Source organism: Triticum dicoccoides, chromosome 3B, assembly GCF_002162155.2.
Source record: "Triticum dicoccoides isolate Atlit2015 ecotype Zavitan chromosome 3B, WEW_v2.0, whole genome shotgun sequence".
NCBI lineage: Eukaryota > Viridiplantae > Streptophyta > Magnoliopsida > Poales > Poaceae > Triticum > Triticum dicoccoides.
In genome coordinates, this window is record NC_041385.1 from 773807366 (window position 1) to 773818845 (window position 11480).

The following is an 11480-nucleotide window of genomic DNA, read 5'->3' on the forward strand; positions in this document are numbered from 1 at the left end:
TCCGTCCCAAGAAATCCACCCGACAACCTGTGCACTGTCTCGACCGCCTTCAACGCCCCAGATCTAGACGCCTAGATCCGACTACCAACCGCAATGGCAGTGCCACCGTAGGAGCCCTGGCGCACCGACCACTGCCTGAATGGGCCACCACTGGAGCCTGGGAGGAGGGCTCTCACCCCACCTCGACAAACCGCGAGAGCCGCCACGATGGTAATCCCGCACGTTCATCACCGTCTCTGGTCCAAACCAATCTGCGGCAAAACCACGAGATCCGCGATGCAGATCCGCCTTGGATAGGGACAGCACCATGCCATGATACCGCGGGAAGCCCGAGCTTCACCCGTCACCACCTTCCAGGGCCGCCGCCCCGGTATCTAGCCGCCGCCGACAGGCCGAGCCGCCGGCCACCGCGGCCAAGGCCGCCATGACCCCGCGGGCCCATTGAATGGCCGACGCCACCAGATCTTCCTCGAAGCCTAGCAGCTCCGTCGCCCCCTCCCGGCACCACGCCGTCACCTTGCACCGTCGCCCAGGACGAACAGCCGCGCCGCCGCGACGCGGATCGGGGGAGAAAAGCGCCCCGGCGCCATGGGGGTGACCCGCCTCACCTGATCTGGCGTGGGAGGGAAGAGAGCCTCCGCCGCCGCCATCAGCCGCCTGGGGCTTCGCCAAGGCGACCTCCTCTAGCTAGTGACGGCGGAGGGGGGGGTACTATAGAAGAAATTGGAAGAAAACATGCGTTGGAAATGCTAACGGAGTGGGGATAACATAAGTAGTACTACCTCCGTCCTGGTTTATAGGTCCCCTTTGTAGTTTGTGCCAAATTTTGACTAAAGATTTAACTAACAAAATGTTAATGCATGTCAAGAAAAATTATCTCATTGGATTCGTATTTGAACATAGTTTTCAAAAATATAATGTTTGGTGACATGTGTGAACATTTTGTTAGTTTAATCTATGGTTAAAATTTGGCATGAAATACAATGGGGACCAATAAACCTGGACGGAGGTAGTATCATGTATTTGGGACTCGCAAACATGCTTAGGCTGGCCATAGTGGGGGTAACATAAGTAGTAACATGTACTTGGCACTCGCAAACATGCTTATGTGGCAGGTAATTAAAGAAGAGAGAGATGGTTATAGTAACATAGATAGATACCGTAACATAATAAATGTGATGCTACTACTATGTGTCATGCATGGCAATAAATGAGACCATCTATGATACTACTCTATGATACTATACACTATAGAGGTAGTAACATAGACTAGTAACATATGCATGTTACTAGTCTAAGTTACTCCCCACTATGACCAGCCTTATGTGGTAAGCAATTAAAGAAGAGAGAGATGGTTATAGTAACATAGGTAGATACCATAACATAATAAATGTGATGCTACTATGTGTCATGCATGGCAATAAATGAGATAATCTATGATACTCTCTCCGTCCAGGTGTATTGGGCGCCTAAGGAGCTGCACCATGATCTAGGTGTGATTGGATTGGCCGTATTATTAGATATAATTAGCATTAAATATCTTGTAAGCTGAGCTAATTGATTGCAATTCCTTCGCCTTACCAATCAACATGCAGCACAAAACGCATGCAACCAGAGTTATTGCCCATAAGATTGAAAACTTGTGCATGAGGGTGAAGCGAACGAGGCACGGGAGTGATACGAGGCTGATTTAATTCATTCGCGCCTTACTCATTTGGAAATTCTAAAATCGCTAAGATGCCCAATACACCTGGACGGAGGGAGTACTAATCTATAATACTATAGATTATAGAGATAGTAAAATAGACTAGTTAGAAAAAACATAGACTAGTTACTAGTCTTATGAGAGCAGTACAGAAAGTAACACACGCCTCTTGGCCGAATTGAAGATGCCTGTACAGCGGGACATGGTGAGGTCCAGTCGTGCAGTTGGGAGCAATTAATCTGCGTGGGCCAGACCTGGAAGGAATTCATTATAGCCCGTCCCGAGAGAGACACACCCATTATTGCTGGGCTACTGCCGACTCACCAACCCCCCGCCGGCGACTGACTGAGTGAGACCGGCGGCGACTGACCCAGATACAGATGGGCTCGCTTCTGATGCCGCTGCTTGGCAGCGTGGCCGCTAAGGCCGGCGACGCGCTGGTGACCGAGCTGCTGCGGGCGTGGGGGCTGGATAAGTCCCGCCGGAAGCTGGAGCGCCACCTCGCCGCCGTCCAGTGCATCCTGCTCGACGCCGACGCCAAGAGCCGCACCAACCCCGCCGTCCGCTGCTGGATGGTGGACCTCAAGACCGCCGCCTACCAGGCCGACGACGTCCTCGATGACTTCCTCTACGAGGCGCTGCGCCGCCGTGCCGCCCAGATCCGCCGACGACGCCGCCGCCGCCGTGCCACCGCACGCAAGGTTCCCACTCTGTCTGGCTGTTCGGCCTCGTCCTACATGCCTTTCCCACTCTGTCTGGCTCTGTTTTCAGTTAATCCTGCAAGTTCCTTGTAGTATATAGACAGATCACTGCCTGCAAATGAATTCCCTGCCTGTAGTGCCTGCAAATTCTTATGTAAATTAAAATTCCTATGCTCGAATTCCTCTACTGCCTGCAAATTCATTTCCAAATAAATATTAACACTACAGATAACAACAAACACTTGAATATTTGGTTCACACGTTCTTTGTAGTATAATTTCAGTTTAAGGTGTTAGGTTGGAAATGTGAGCCTTTTAATTTCACTTTAATGTTTCGATATGGGAATGGAGGCCTCTTAATTTCTGTTTTATTTGTTCTCAATCCAGGTGCTGAGCTACTTCACCACCAATAGCCCGGTTGTTTTCCGCCTTTCAATAAGCAGGAAGATGAAGGATGCCCTAGAGATGATTGATGAACTGGTTGTAGAGATGAACAATTTCCACTTCCTGCAACATACCGAAGCACCATACGTTGATCATCCGCAAACACACTCTCAAGTCAATGAATCAGAGATTGTGGGCAGACAAGACGAGAAGGAACAAGTGGTGAAGATGTTGCTCGACCACTCCAACCACAATAATAGTAATGACAATGTCATGGTGCTCCCCATAATTGGCATGGGGGGAATTGGTAGGACCACACTTGCTCAACTTGTGCTCAATGACCACAGAATGGTGCATCATTTTGAGTTAGTCTTATGGGTCTGTGTCTCTGACAAGTTCATTATCATGGAAATAATTCGATCTATAATACAAGTGGCCACGCTGAATAAGTGTGATTTGACCGAGATGGAGGCACTGCGGAAGGAACTTGGTCAAGTGTTGGGCAAGAAAAGATACCTCTTAGTGCTGGATGATGTTTGGAATGAAGATGGACAGAAGTGGGATGCTATGAGATCATTGTTATGCTCACATGCTGGCTCAGGTAGTGCTATAATTGTGACAAGCCGCAGCGACAAAGTTGCATCTATCATGGGCACACTTCCTCCACATCAGATATCGCTTCTAAGTGATGATCAATCATGGGAGTTCTTTGACAGAAACACATCTGGAAGAGAAGTAGAAAGGCAAGAGGAATTTATTTCAGTCGCAAAGAACATTGTTGACAAGTGTAAAGGATTGCCTCTTGCTATCAAGACCATAGCCGCTTTACTTCCTTCGAAGAATCACAATCAGTGGTTTTCTGTTCTGGATAGCGATGTATGGAAAGATGACATTCTCACAACTACTGGGATTGTACCTGCACTACGACTGAGCTATGATCATTTGTCATCAGAGGAAAAAATATGCTTTTCCTTTTGTTCTATTTTCCCCAAGGATAGCCCAATGGATAAAGACATGTTAATCCAGCTATGGATGGCAAATGACTTTATTGCATCAGAATTAAGAGGCCAGCAAATTTTTGATGTGCTAGTTTGGAGATGTTTCCTACAAGATGTCAAGATTCAAAAGAATCCTATGGGCAGATTTAAAGATGAGTTCTTCCGTGGACCTGCTTGCAAGATGCATGATCTCATGCATGACCTCGCTAACTTCGTAAGCGGAAATGATTGCTCCATTCTGCAAGAATCTTCATCATGTCAAGAAATTATGCAAGGATCCACAAACACCTGTTCGTTACAGCATGAGGTTCGACATTTGTCACTTGATTATGTGAGTAACAATACTATTGCAGCCATGAAGAAAATTTTAGCTCCCCGAGCCCGCACAATATTAGTCCGAAGGGAGTTGGAGTGGACTAAGACTTCTCTGGGTATGGGCAAGTCTCTGAGTATGACCATGTCAAAATTCATGTCCTTGCGAGCATTGAAGATATCGTCAATCTTAACACATATGACAAACTTGAAGCATCTTCGGTATCTAGATTGTTCTAATTCTGATATATCTGCACTGCCTGAAGGCATTACCATGTTTTATAGCTTGCAAACATTGAAGCTCACGGGTTGTCGCAAACTTGAGAAATTACCAGAAGGCATACGATATATGCTCAGCCTTCGGCATATCTTCCTTAATGGGTGTCATAGTTTGGAGTGCATGCCACATGGTATTGGTCAGCTGAATTCTTTACAGACATTGACGGATTATGTCATTGATAGTGATGTGGGCCGTGGAATTGATCAACTGAAAGATTTGAATCTAGTTGGTGGTCTTTCTTTGACTAAGCTGAGGAAAGTGCATAGTGCAGAAAATGCTCAACAAGGCAATATGTCTGCTAAGCATGATTTGAAAAGATTGTCACTCGATTGGGGGGAAAATATATATACATGGCGTGAAGTTGAAGTGGATACTAATGCAGAAGGAATATTAGAGGCCCTTCGTCCGCACAAAAGGCTTGAAGTTTTAGTGTTATCTAAGTATATGGGTGCTAAATTGCCATCATGGATGCAAAACTCTACACAGTTAGAACATATCAGTGAACTTTATCTGAAAAACTGCATGAAGTGCAAGGATCTTCCATCATTATGGCAGCTTCCCTCTCTCTGGTACTTGTGTTTGGATAGTTTGGATAGCTTGACCAGTATATGTGTTGGTAATGATGATAACGACAGTGGGGAATCCTGTATTTCTCCACCACCCTTCTTTCCTAAATTGAAAACCATGGACCTTTTCGACATGCCTAAGCTAGAGAGATGGCACCGGGAAGTGGCAGGACAAGTAGCAGTTGTATCATTCCCTCAGCTCAAGAAGCTAAAAATTTCCAGATGCCCAATGCTAGCAAGCATGCCCAATATGCTCCCTTTGCTTGAAGATCTACGTGTGGATAAGGCAACAGATATTCCCCTTTACCATCTGATGAATCTGTCTGTGCAATCTAACCTTGAGTGCAAAGGTTCCATTGAAGTAGGACCTACAGTTGGTTGGCGGTCTAGTGAGCTTCAGTTCTCGAGGCTTGGTGACTCTAATGTGACACTGACACTTAGAGATTTGATGGAAAATGTTGAGCCCTTTGAAGAGGAGCTGAATAGAATACCTTGCAAATTTATGAAGGAGCTGCGTATAACAAATTGTGGCTTTCTTTTCTCATCAAAACCATCCCAAATACAATCAAATATATGGAACCATTTTGGTTTTGTTGAAGTGATGCAGATTATAGGCTGTAATAATATAGTACAATGGCCAGCTGTAGAGGTCAGAAACTTGAATCGTCTTCGAGTTCTACACTTGTTTGACTGTTCCAACTTAACTGGTTCCCTTCCATCAACAATATCTGATGACGAAAATGTCCTGCATCCTCGACTCCAGAATCTCTTAGTTATGAATTGTGGAAAATTGGTGGAGGTACCAAAGTTGCCTGCATCTCTTGAAAAATTGCACATCACTTTTTGTCCCAAGCTGGTGTCCGTGCCAGCAATTCTTGGAAACGTCAAAAAATTGAGAGAACTCTCTCTGATTGGTTGCGAAGCCCTGACGACATTTCCAGATGGAATTTATGGAGTTACTGTGCTCAAGAAGCTAGAAGTGAGGCAGTGCCCAAGGGTGAAGACACTACCGGAGGGACTCCTGCAGCAGCTCCCAGCCCTCGAGGAACTATATATCAGAGACTGCCCCAACTTGGAGGGAGCCTTCTCAAGAGGAGGCGCTTACTGGAATTTGGTTGAAGCAATTACATTTCGATTGGTTGACTGAGCCCGTGTGCTGAATGCTAAGGTTGCCTTCAAGTGGGATGCCTGTGCCCTTGCTTGTGTATGCTGTCCTCGTGTGGTTATGCGTTCTAGTTAGGTATATACACCCTCCTCTCATTACCTTGTTCTCTCATTCTTCAAAAGTATACCTTGGTCCAGAAGTTTGCAAACATTTTGTATCTCAACTTGAGTTATTAATCATGTATAGCTGCATCAATCTGTATAATCTATTTGGTGTCTTTGTACGCGTCAAAACTCAAAAGCACCTGTATATCTATCTAAAGATTGTCTGGGTCTTTTTTTCAGGTATCTGTTATCAGGTCCAGATGAATTGCATTGGCTTTGGGCTACTGCAGCTGTGCAACAGGAAGGGAAGGCCCTTTCCTGTCCAAATGAAGATGATTGAGGTTGTTGCTCGTAGGCAAGTACACACGCCGTGCAAACCTTGCGTGCCAAGTACATGCTTTTGATTCAAGAATCTCAGGCTGGACCATGCTGGTCTGCAACACAACTTTTAGGCTGTGTCAACTTTATGGACTGAAATGAGTCGGTGTATATCACCCAGTCTTCAAGTAACCGTTGTTACTGTATGAAAGAATCCAGTGACTGGGATATTCTGTAGTATGTTCTTGTAAAGCAAGAGATGCGACTTTTTGTAAATACAACCTTTGCCTGATTAAGTCGTCTCGTCCTCTGCTCTTCTCTGCTCTTACTGAAATATTTGAATCTCTGCGGTTAATTATGGCAGAGATCCATACATGTCTTGCATTCTTTTTGAAAACAAAATACATGTCTTGCATGGGTAGTAGCATATTGTATATCATAAACTGTATCAGAGGGAGTAGATTTTATTTGTTACAAAAAACAGTAGGAAGTATGTCCAGGCATCATTATTTCAGGCTTGTTTTTCAGCCAAAGCTTATTCAGTTATGCGGATGCTCCTTCTTGTTGTCCTTTCTAGCTCACAAATTGAGATTTTGGCGAGAAAGAACGTACATCAGATGAGTCGATGCCATGGTCTTATTTATGGACTGAAATGAGTCGTTGTATCATGTATGTCACTCAATCTTGAAGTAATCTCAATAGCTATGTGGCTATGTTCGGTTCCAAGGGATTATATCCACTAGTGGATCTAATCCGTGCAGGGTTTTGGTGTCGCCACCCAATCCCCACGAGGAACCATTCCACTAGAGGGATCACCTAATCTCTGTTCGGTTACACCCACCAGCAAAAAACACTTCTAAGTATACAGCAGTATACAACGGCACATCAGCACAACAGAAGTAATACAAGTCTTGTTCAGTAGTGGGAGCAATCAGTGACTATTACAAGAAGTAGGAATCAGTAGCAATCAATTCATTGGAAGCCAAAAAGGAAACTTGGGGTTTGTTAAAAAAAGCAGAGGAGAAATTACCTTGTACAGTTGCAGATCAGCAGATGAAATTACGATCAGTAGATAAAATTACGATATAGATGAAATTACGATCAGTAGATGGATCGTTTTGGGGCTTATAGCGCCCAGACAACGAGCTGGACAATCGGAGCAGCGGAACTGCGCCACTGCGGACGCCGGAACTACAGCCGGAAGGCAGGGCCCTACCCGCACGACCGACGGAGGCAGCGGAGGGGTCTTTGGGTCCTGGGACTGACGAACGTGTTAGAATAAATCCGAAGTTACCGTCAATCTATTGAGGACTAAGCAATCACACAAGCATGACACCGAGATTTGTTAACGAGATTCACCGATATGACTACATCCCCGGGGCATGACTACAGACGCTCCTCCCATGACACCGTCACAATACCGCACCCTGGCCGCCCCGGCGCCCGCACACGACGCCGGCTCCCCCGCGTGCCCGTGCTATTATGTTGGCATAGGTTTCATCGTGTGTCTACCCCTACTATATATGAGAGGCTTAGGATACAAGTGTCCTATTAGGACACAACTCCTGCCCTGTCTACACACATTACTACTCCAAGTCCAACTGCGTAACCTTACTTGTACAATAATATTCGACACAGCTCTAACAAACTCCACCTTGGCGAATATTCTCCACCACCTTGAATTCGTCGGTGCGTCGAACCTCCATGTACATTGGATTTGAGATACGCCATGAGCACCGCTGCTACTCCCAGACTCCATGTGACTCCACCTGCAACTGTAGTCCCTTCTTGTCTTCTTCACAATCAACACTCGAGCAAAATTAAGTTCCTCATTACTCTATCTTTTGCTTCCAACTTCCGGAGAATCCGTTCAACGCCATCACACACCGACCACTGTCTGCATGAAAATGAACAACTCATATATTGGACGCCACATATAAGAGTTACATGAACTCAACATCACCACTCTTTCATGACCGTCTGTCTGAAACTTGAAGGAATTTCACCGTCGCCCTGTGTCACCCTGAGTCAAATTCACAGTTGTCTCACCCTTTTCCCGGATAGTCTCTGACATGTCCCACAATTATAGCACTCCGCCTCCTTCTGTATTTGTCATCCGCACTTTGCCATGTGCACTGAACACAACAGAATATACGGCCATGTACTCTCTCTGTTTTGACAAATCCAGACTTTCCGCCACTTTCTCAGATTCTCCATGGTCAACTCCTGTCCATCAACTAGCACCGATAGACCCAGTCACCAACTTGAATCCGGTACTCGTCAACACTGCTTTAATACCCCTGCACAATTTGTCTGACCACATGTCTGACCACCAGTGCCTTGGCATGTCGCTGTGTCCCGTGCTTACCGCACGCCTCGCCGCTATCACCGCGTCGAGCCTCTGCTGTCCTGGTCGAGTCTCCCGGGTAGCTAGCCCCCACTGCCTCAACCCCCACTGCAAAGAACCACCGATCATCACCTACCGATGTCGAGTATCATGTCTCCATCAGACCACCGGTACCCAGTCCGATCCACGTGTCTCTCGCTATCCCGCTGAAATAGGCTTCGACTCTCCGAATTCTTACGCCGTAACCCCTTCATCAGCACAGAGTGAAGTCTTCTGCCGGACTCCAACTCCACCTTCAACATGACTCCATTGTGGTTGTACGTGCCACCTCCACGCCCCGTCGACCTCAAGCTCTCATGTGTACACAACCTTGAATCAACCATGCGTCATAGTCTTGTCGAAGCCGCACAAGCCCTCAAGCCTGCACCACGTGTTTCCACGCCCTAAAAGTCGATCACTATCAGCATCACGCGCCTGTGTCGTCGTCGCTGAAATCACCGCCGTCTTCTGCTTTGACCGACATCCCCGTCTATCCGTCAGACAGTCCAGTCCGACCCAGCCGAAATTTTCCGACTGCAACCATACTCCACCCTGCGTCGTGTCCGCCTCCATACATCGTGCATTGCTTGACGCCCTGTGTATGCATGATCCTTATCACGACACGCTCCAGACTCTTCCAAGTCTTATACGCATGCCGCCATTCTTGCCACACGCACCATAGACTCACGCCACCATCCCCGTACACAGACTCCGTACAAAGAAATTAAGCTAAAACTCCACCATAGAGGCCCTTCCCGCGTGCACTTAACCGTGGAGAAAAGAAATCTCCAAACTCCACCATATGCTCCTGTAGGCTTTTGGTCAATTAGCTGTTTTCAACCGGTAGCACCTAGTCTATTATGCGTAGCCTTTTGTTCTTAACAAATCTCACGTCTCAGCAGCATATCTGTACGCTCCGCAGCTCTTGTGTACACGCGCGCCGCCTGTAGCAGGCACATAATCAACACGCCTTTTTTTAGGTGAAACTAGGCTTTATTCATCAACCAAAACAGACGGAATACAGATAATGTCTGGTAAGTTCCCTAGCCACACATGTCGACCAACAGGGAGTGTCGAGGCTGCCTTTGCCAAGGCATGTGCCTCAACATTTGCCTCCCTATTCTCAAAACGAAAAATAACTTTAACAAAATCTAAAGTTCTAGTTCTAATTTCATCCAGTACAAAAGCATAAGAAGAAGATGGCGCAGAACCATTTATATCTGAAACGACTTGCGAGCAATCTGAAGCTATTATCACATGTGATTGTAGGAGATCTTGAGCAAGAGCGAGGGCCTCGTTGCATGCTTGAACTTCCAAACTTGCTGCCTCCACTAGGCCTTCAAATACCATCACTGACGAACCAATGTAGCAACCATTTTTATCCCTGCATATTGCCGCGCTTGCCCCCGTCCTTCCTGAGCGGGAAACGGCTCCGTCGACATTGATCTTTACCGCATCTTCGCCTGGTGGTAGCCATCTTCGACCTCTTGGTGTTGCTACACCTGCATGTTTTATTGGTTCTCGTTTTGTGGCTATCTGCAGATCCTCGAGATACCTGTTCACAAAACACATAGTAGATAATGGGCTCTGAAATTCATCGTCATGGATCGCCCTTCTCCGCGCCCACCATATGGCCCACATGGTGATTAGAACCCTAGCAAGATCTTGCTGGTTTGTTGATTCAAAAAGTCAGAAGAGCCATAATCGTGCATCCTCAGTTATGTTTGATATTATATGCTCAACAATTTCCTCATCATAGAGCGCCCATACACATCGTGCCATTCTGCACTCAAAAAGGGAGTGGCGCCAAGAGTCATATCCCTCCTTACATAGGCCACACTCAGGGGACGTGGCCAAATTGCGCTCATGGCGGAGGGACCCAGTAGGTAGTGACATCTGGGCTAGTCTCCAAACAAAAACCTTAACCTTTGAAGGTATTTTCACTTTCCAAAGTTGCAACCAGGACTTGCTATCAGCTTCAGTGTTCGAATGACTCGGCCTATGCTCTAGCCAATCCTCTCGCTGCTGTTTGATTCCATTGATCATTCTATAGGCTGATTTAACCGTAAAAACTCCTCTTCTATCATAATGCCAAGCCCAGAAGTCGGGTTGCACTCGGAAACTCAGTGGTATACTCTGAATGACCATCACATCCAGAGCAATAAAATGCTGAGCTAGCTTCTATGTGTTCCATGACCTGGATGTTTCGTCAATTAGCTCTGACACAAGCTGCGGGGGATCAGCAGATATAGAGCATATTGGTTTCAGCTTGTAGTCCTGTGGCAGCCAGTTGTCTTCCCAGATGCGCGTATTCAAACCCGAGCTAGTTCTCTTGATCAAACCCAGAACCAGGATCTCTTTTCCTTCCAACAGCGAGCGCCACACCTGTGATGGATGTGCGCCAATGGTAGCCTCCAGAATGCTACCGTGTGGGTAATATCTAGCTCGCAAGACTCGTGCGCTTAGAGACTCCGGATCTTGAAGCAGGCGCCAAACTTGACGTGCTAGCAAAGCCAGGTTAAATAACTCGATATCCCGAAAACCAATCCCTCCCATATTCTTTGGTTTACACATGGTTTTCCACGAGACCCATGCCAGTTTTCTCTGACCTTGCTTGCTTCC

At 46.6% G+C, this 11480-nt stretch overlaps 1 protein-coding gene across 1 annotated transcript; it reads left to right on the forward strand.

The window, feature by feature from the left end:
• The first annotated feature begins 2001 nt into the window (after positions 1-2001).
• On the forward strand, positions 2002-6787 carry LOC119278415 (putative disease resistance protein At3g14460). The gene is made up of 3 exons (XM_037559769.1): positions 2002-2406; positions 2793-6185; positions 6395-6787. Exons 1-2 carry the CDS (start codon positions 2086-2088, stop codon positions 6090-6092), a joined length of 3621 nt encoding a protein of 1206 aa, XP_037415666.1. The 5' UTR covers positions 2002-2085; the 3' UTR covers positions 6093-6185; positions 6395-6787.
• The last annotated feature ends 4693 nt before the right edge of the window (positions 6788-11480 follow it).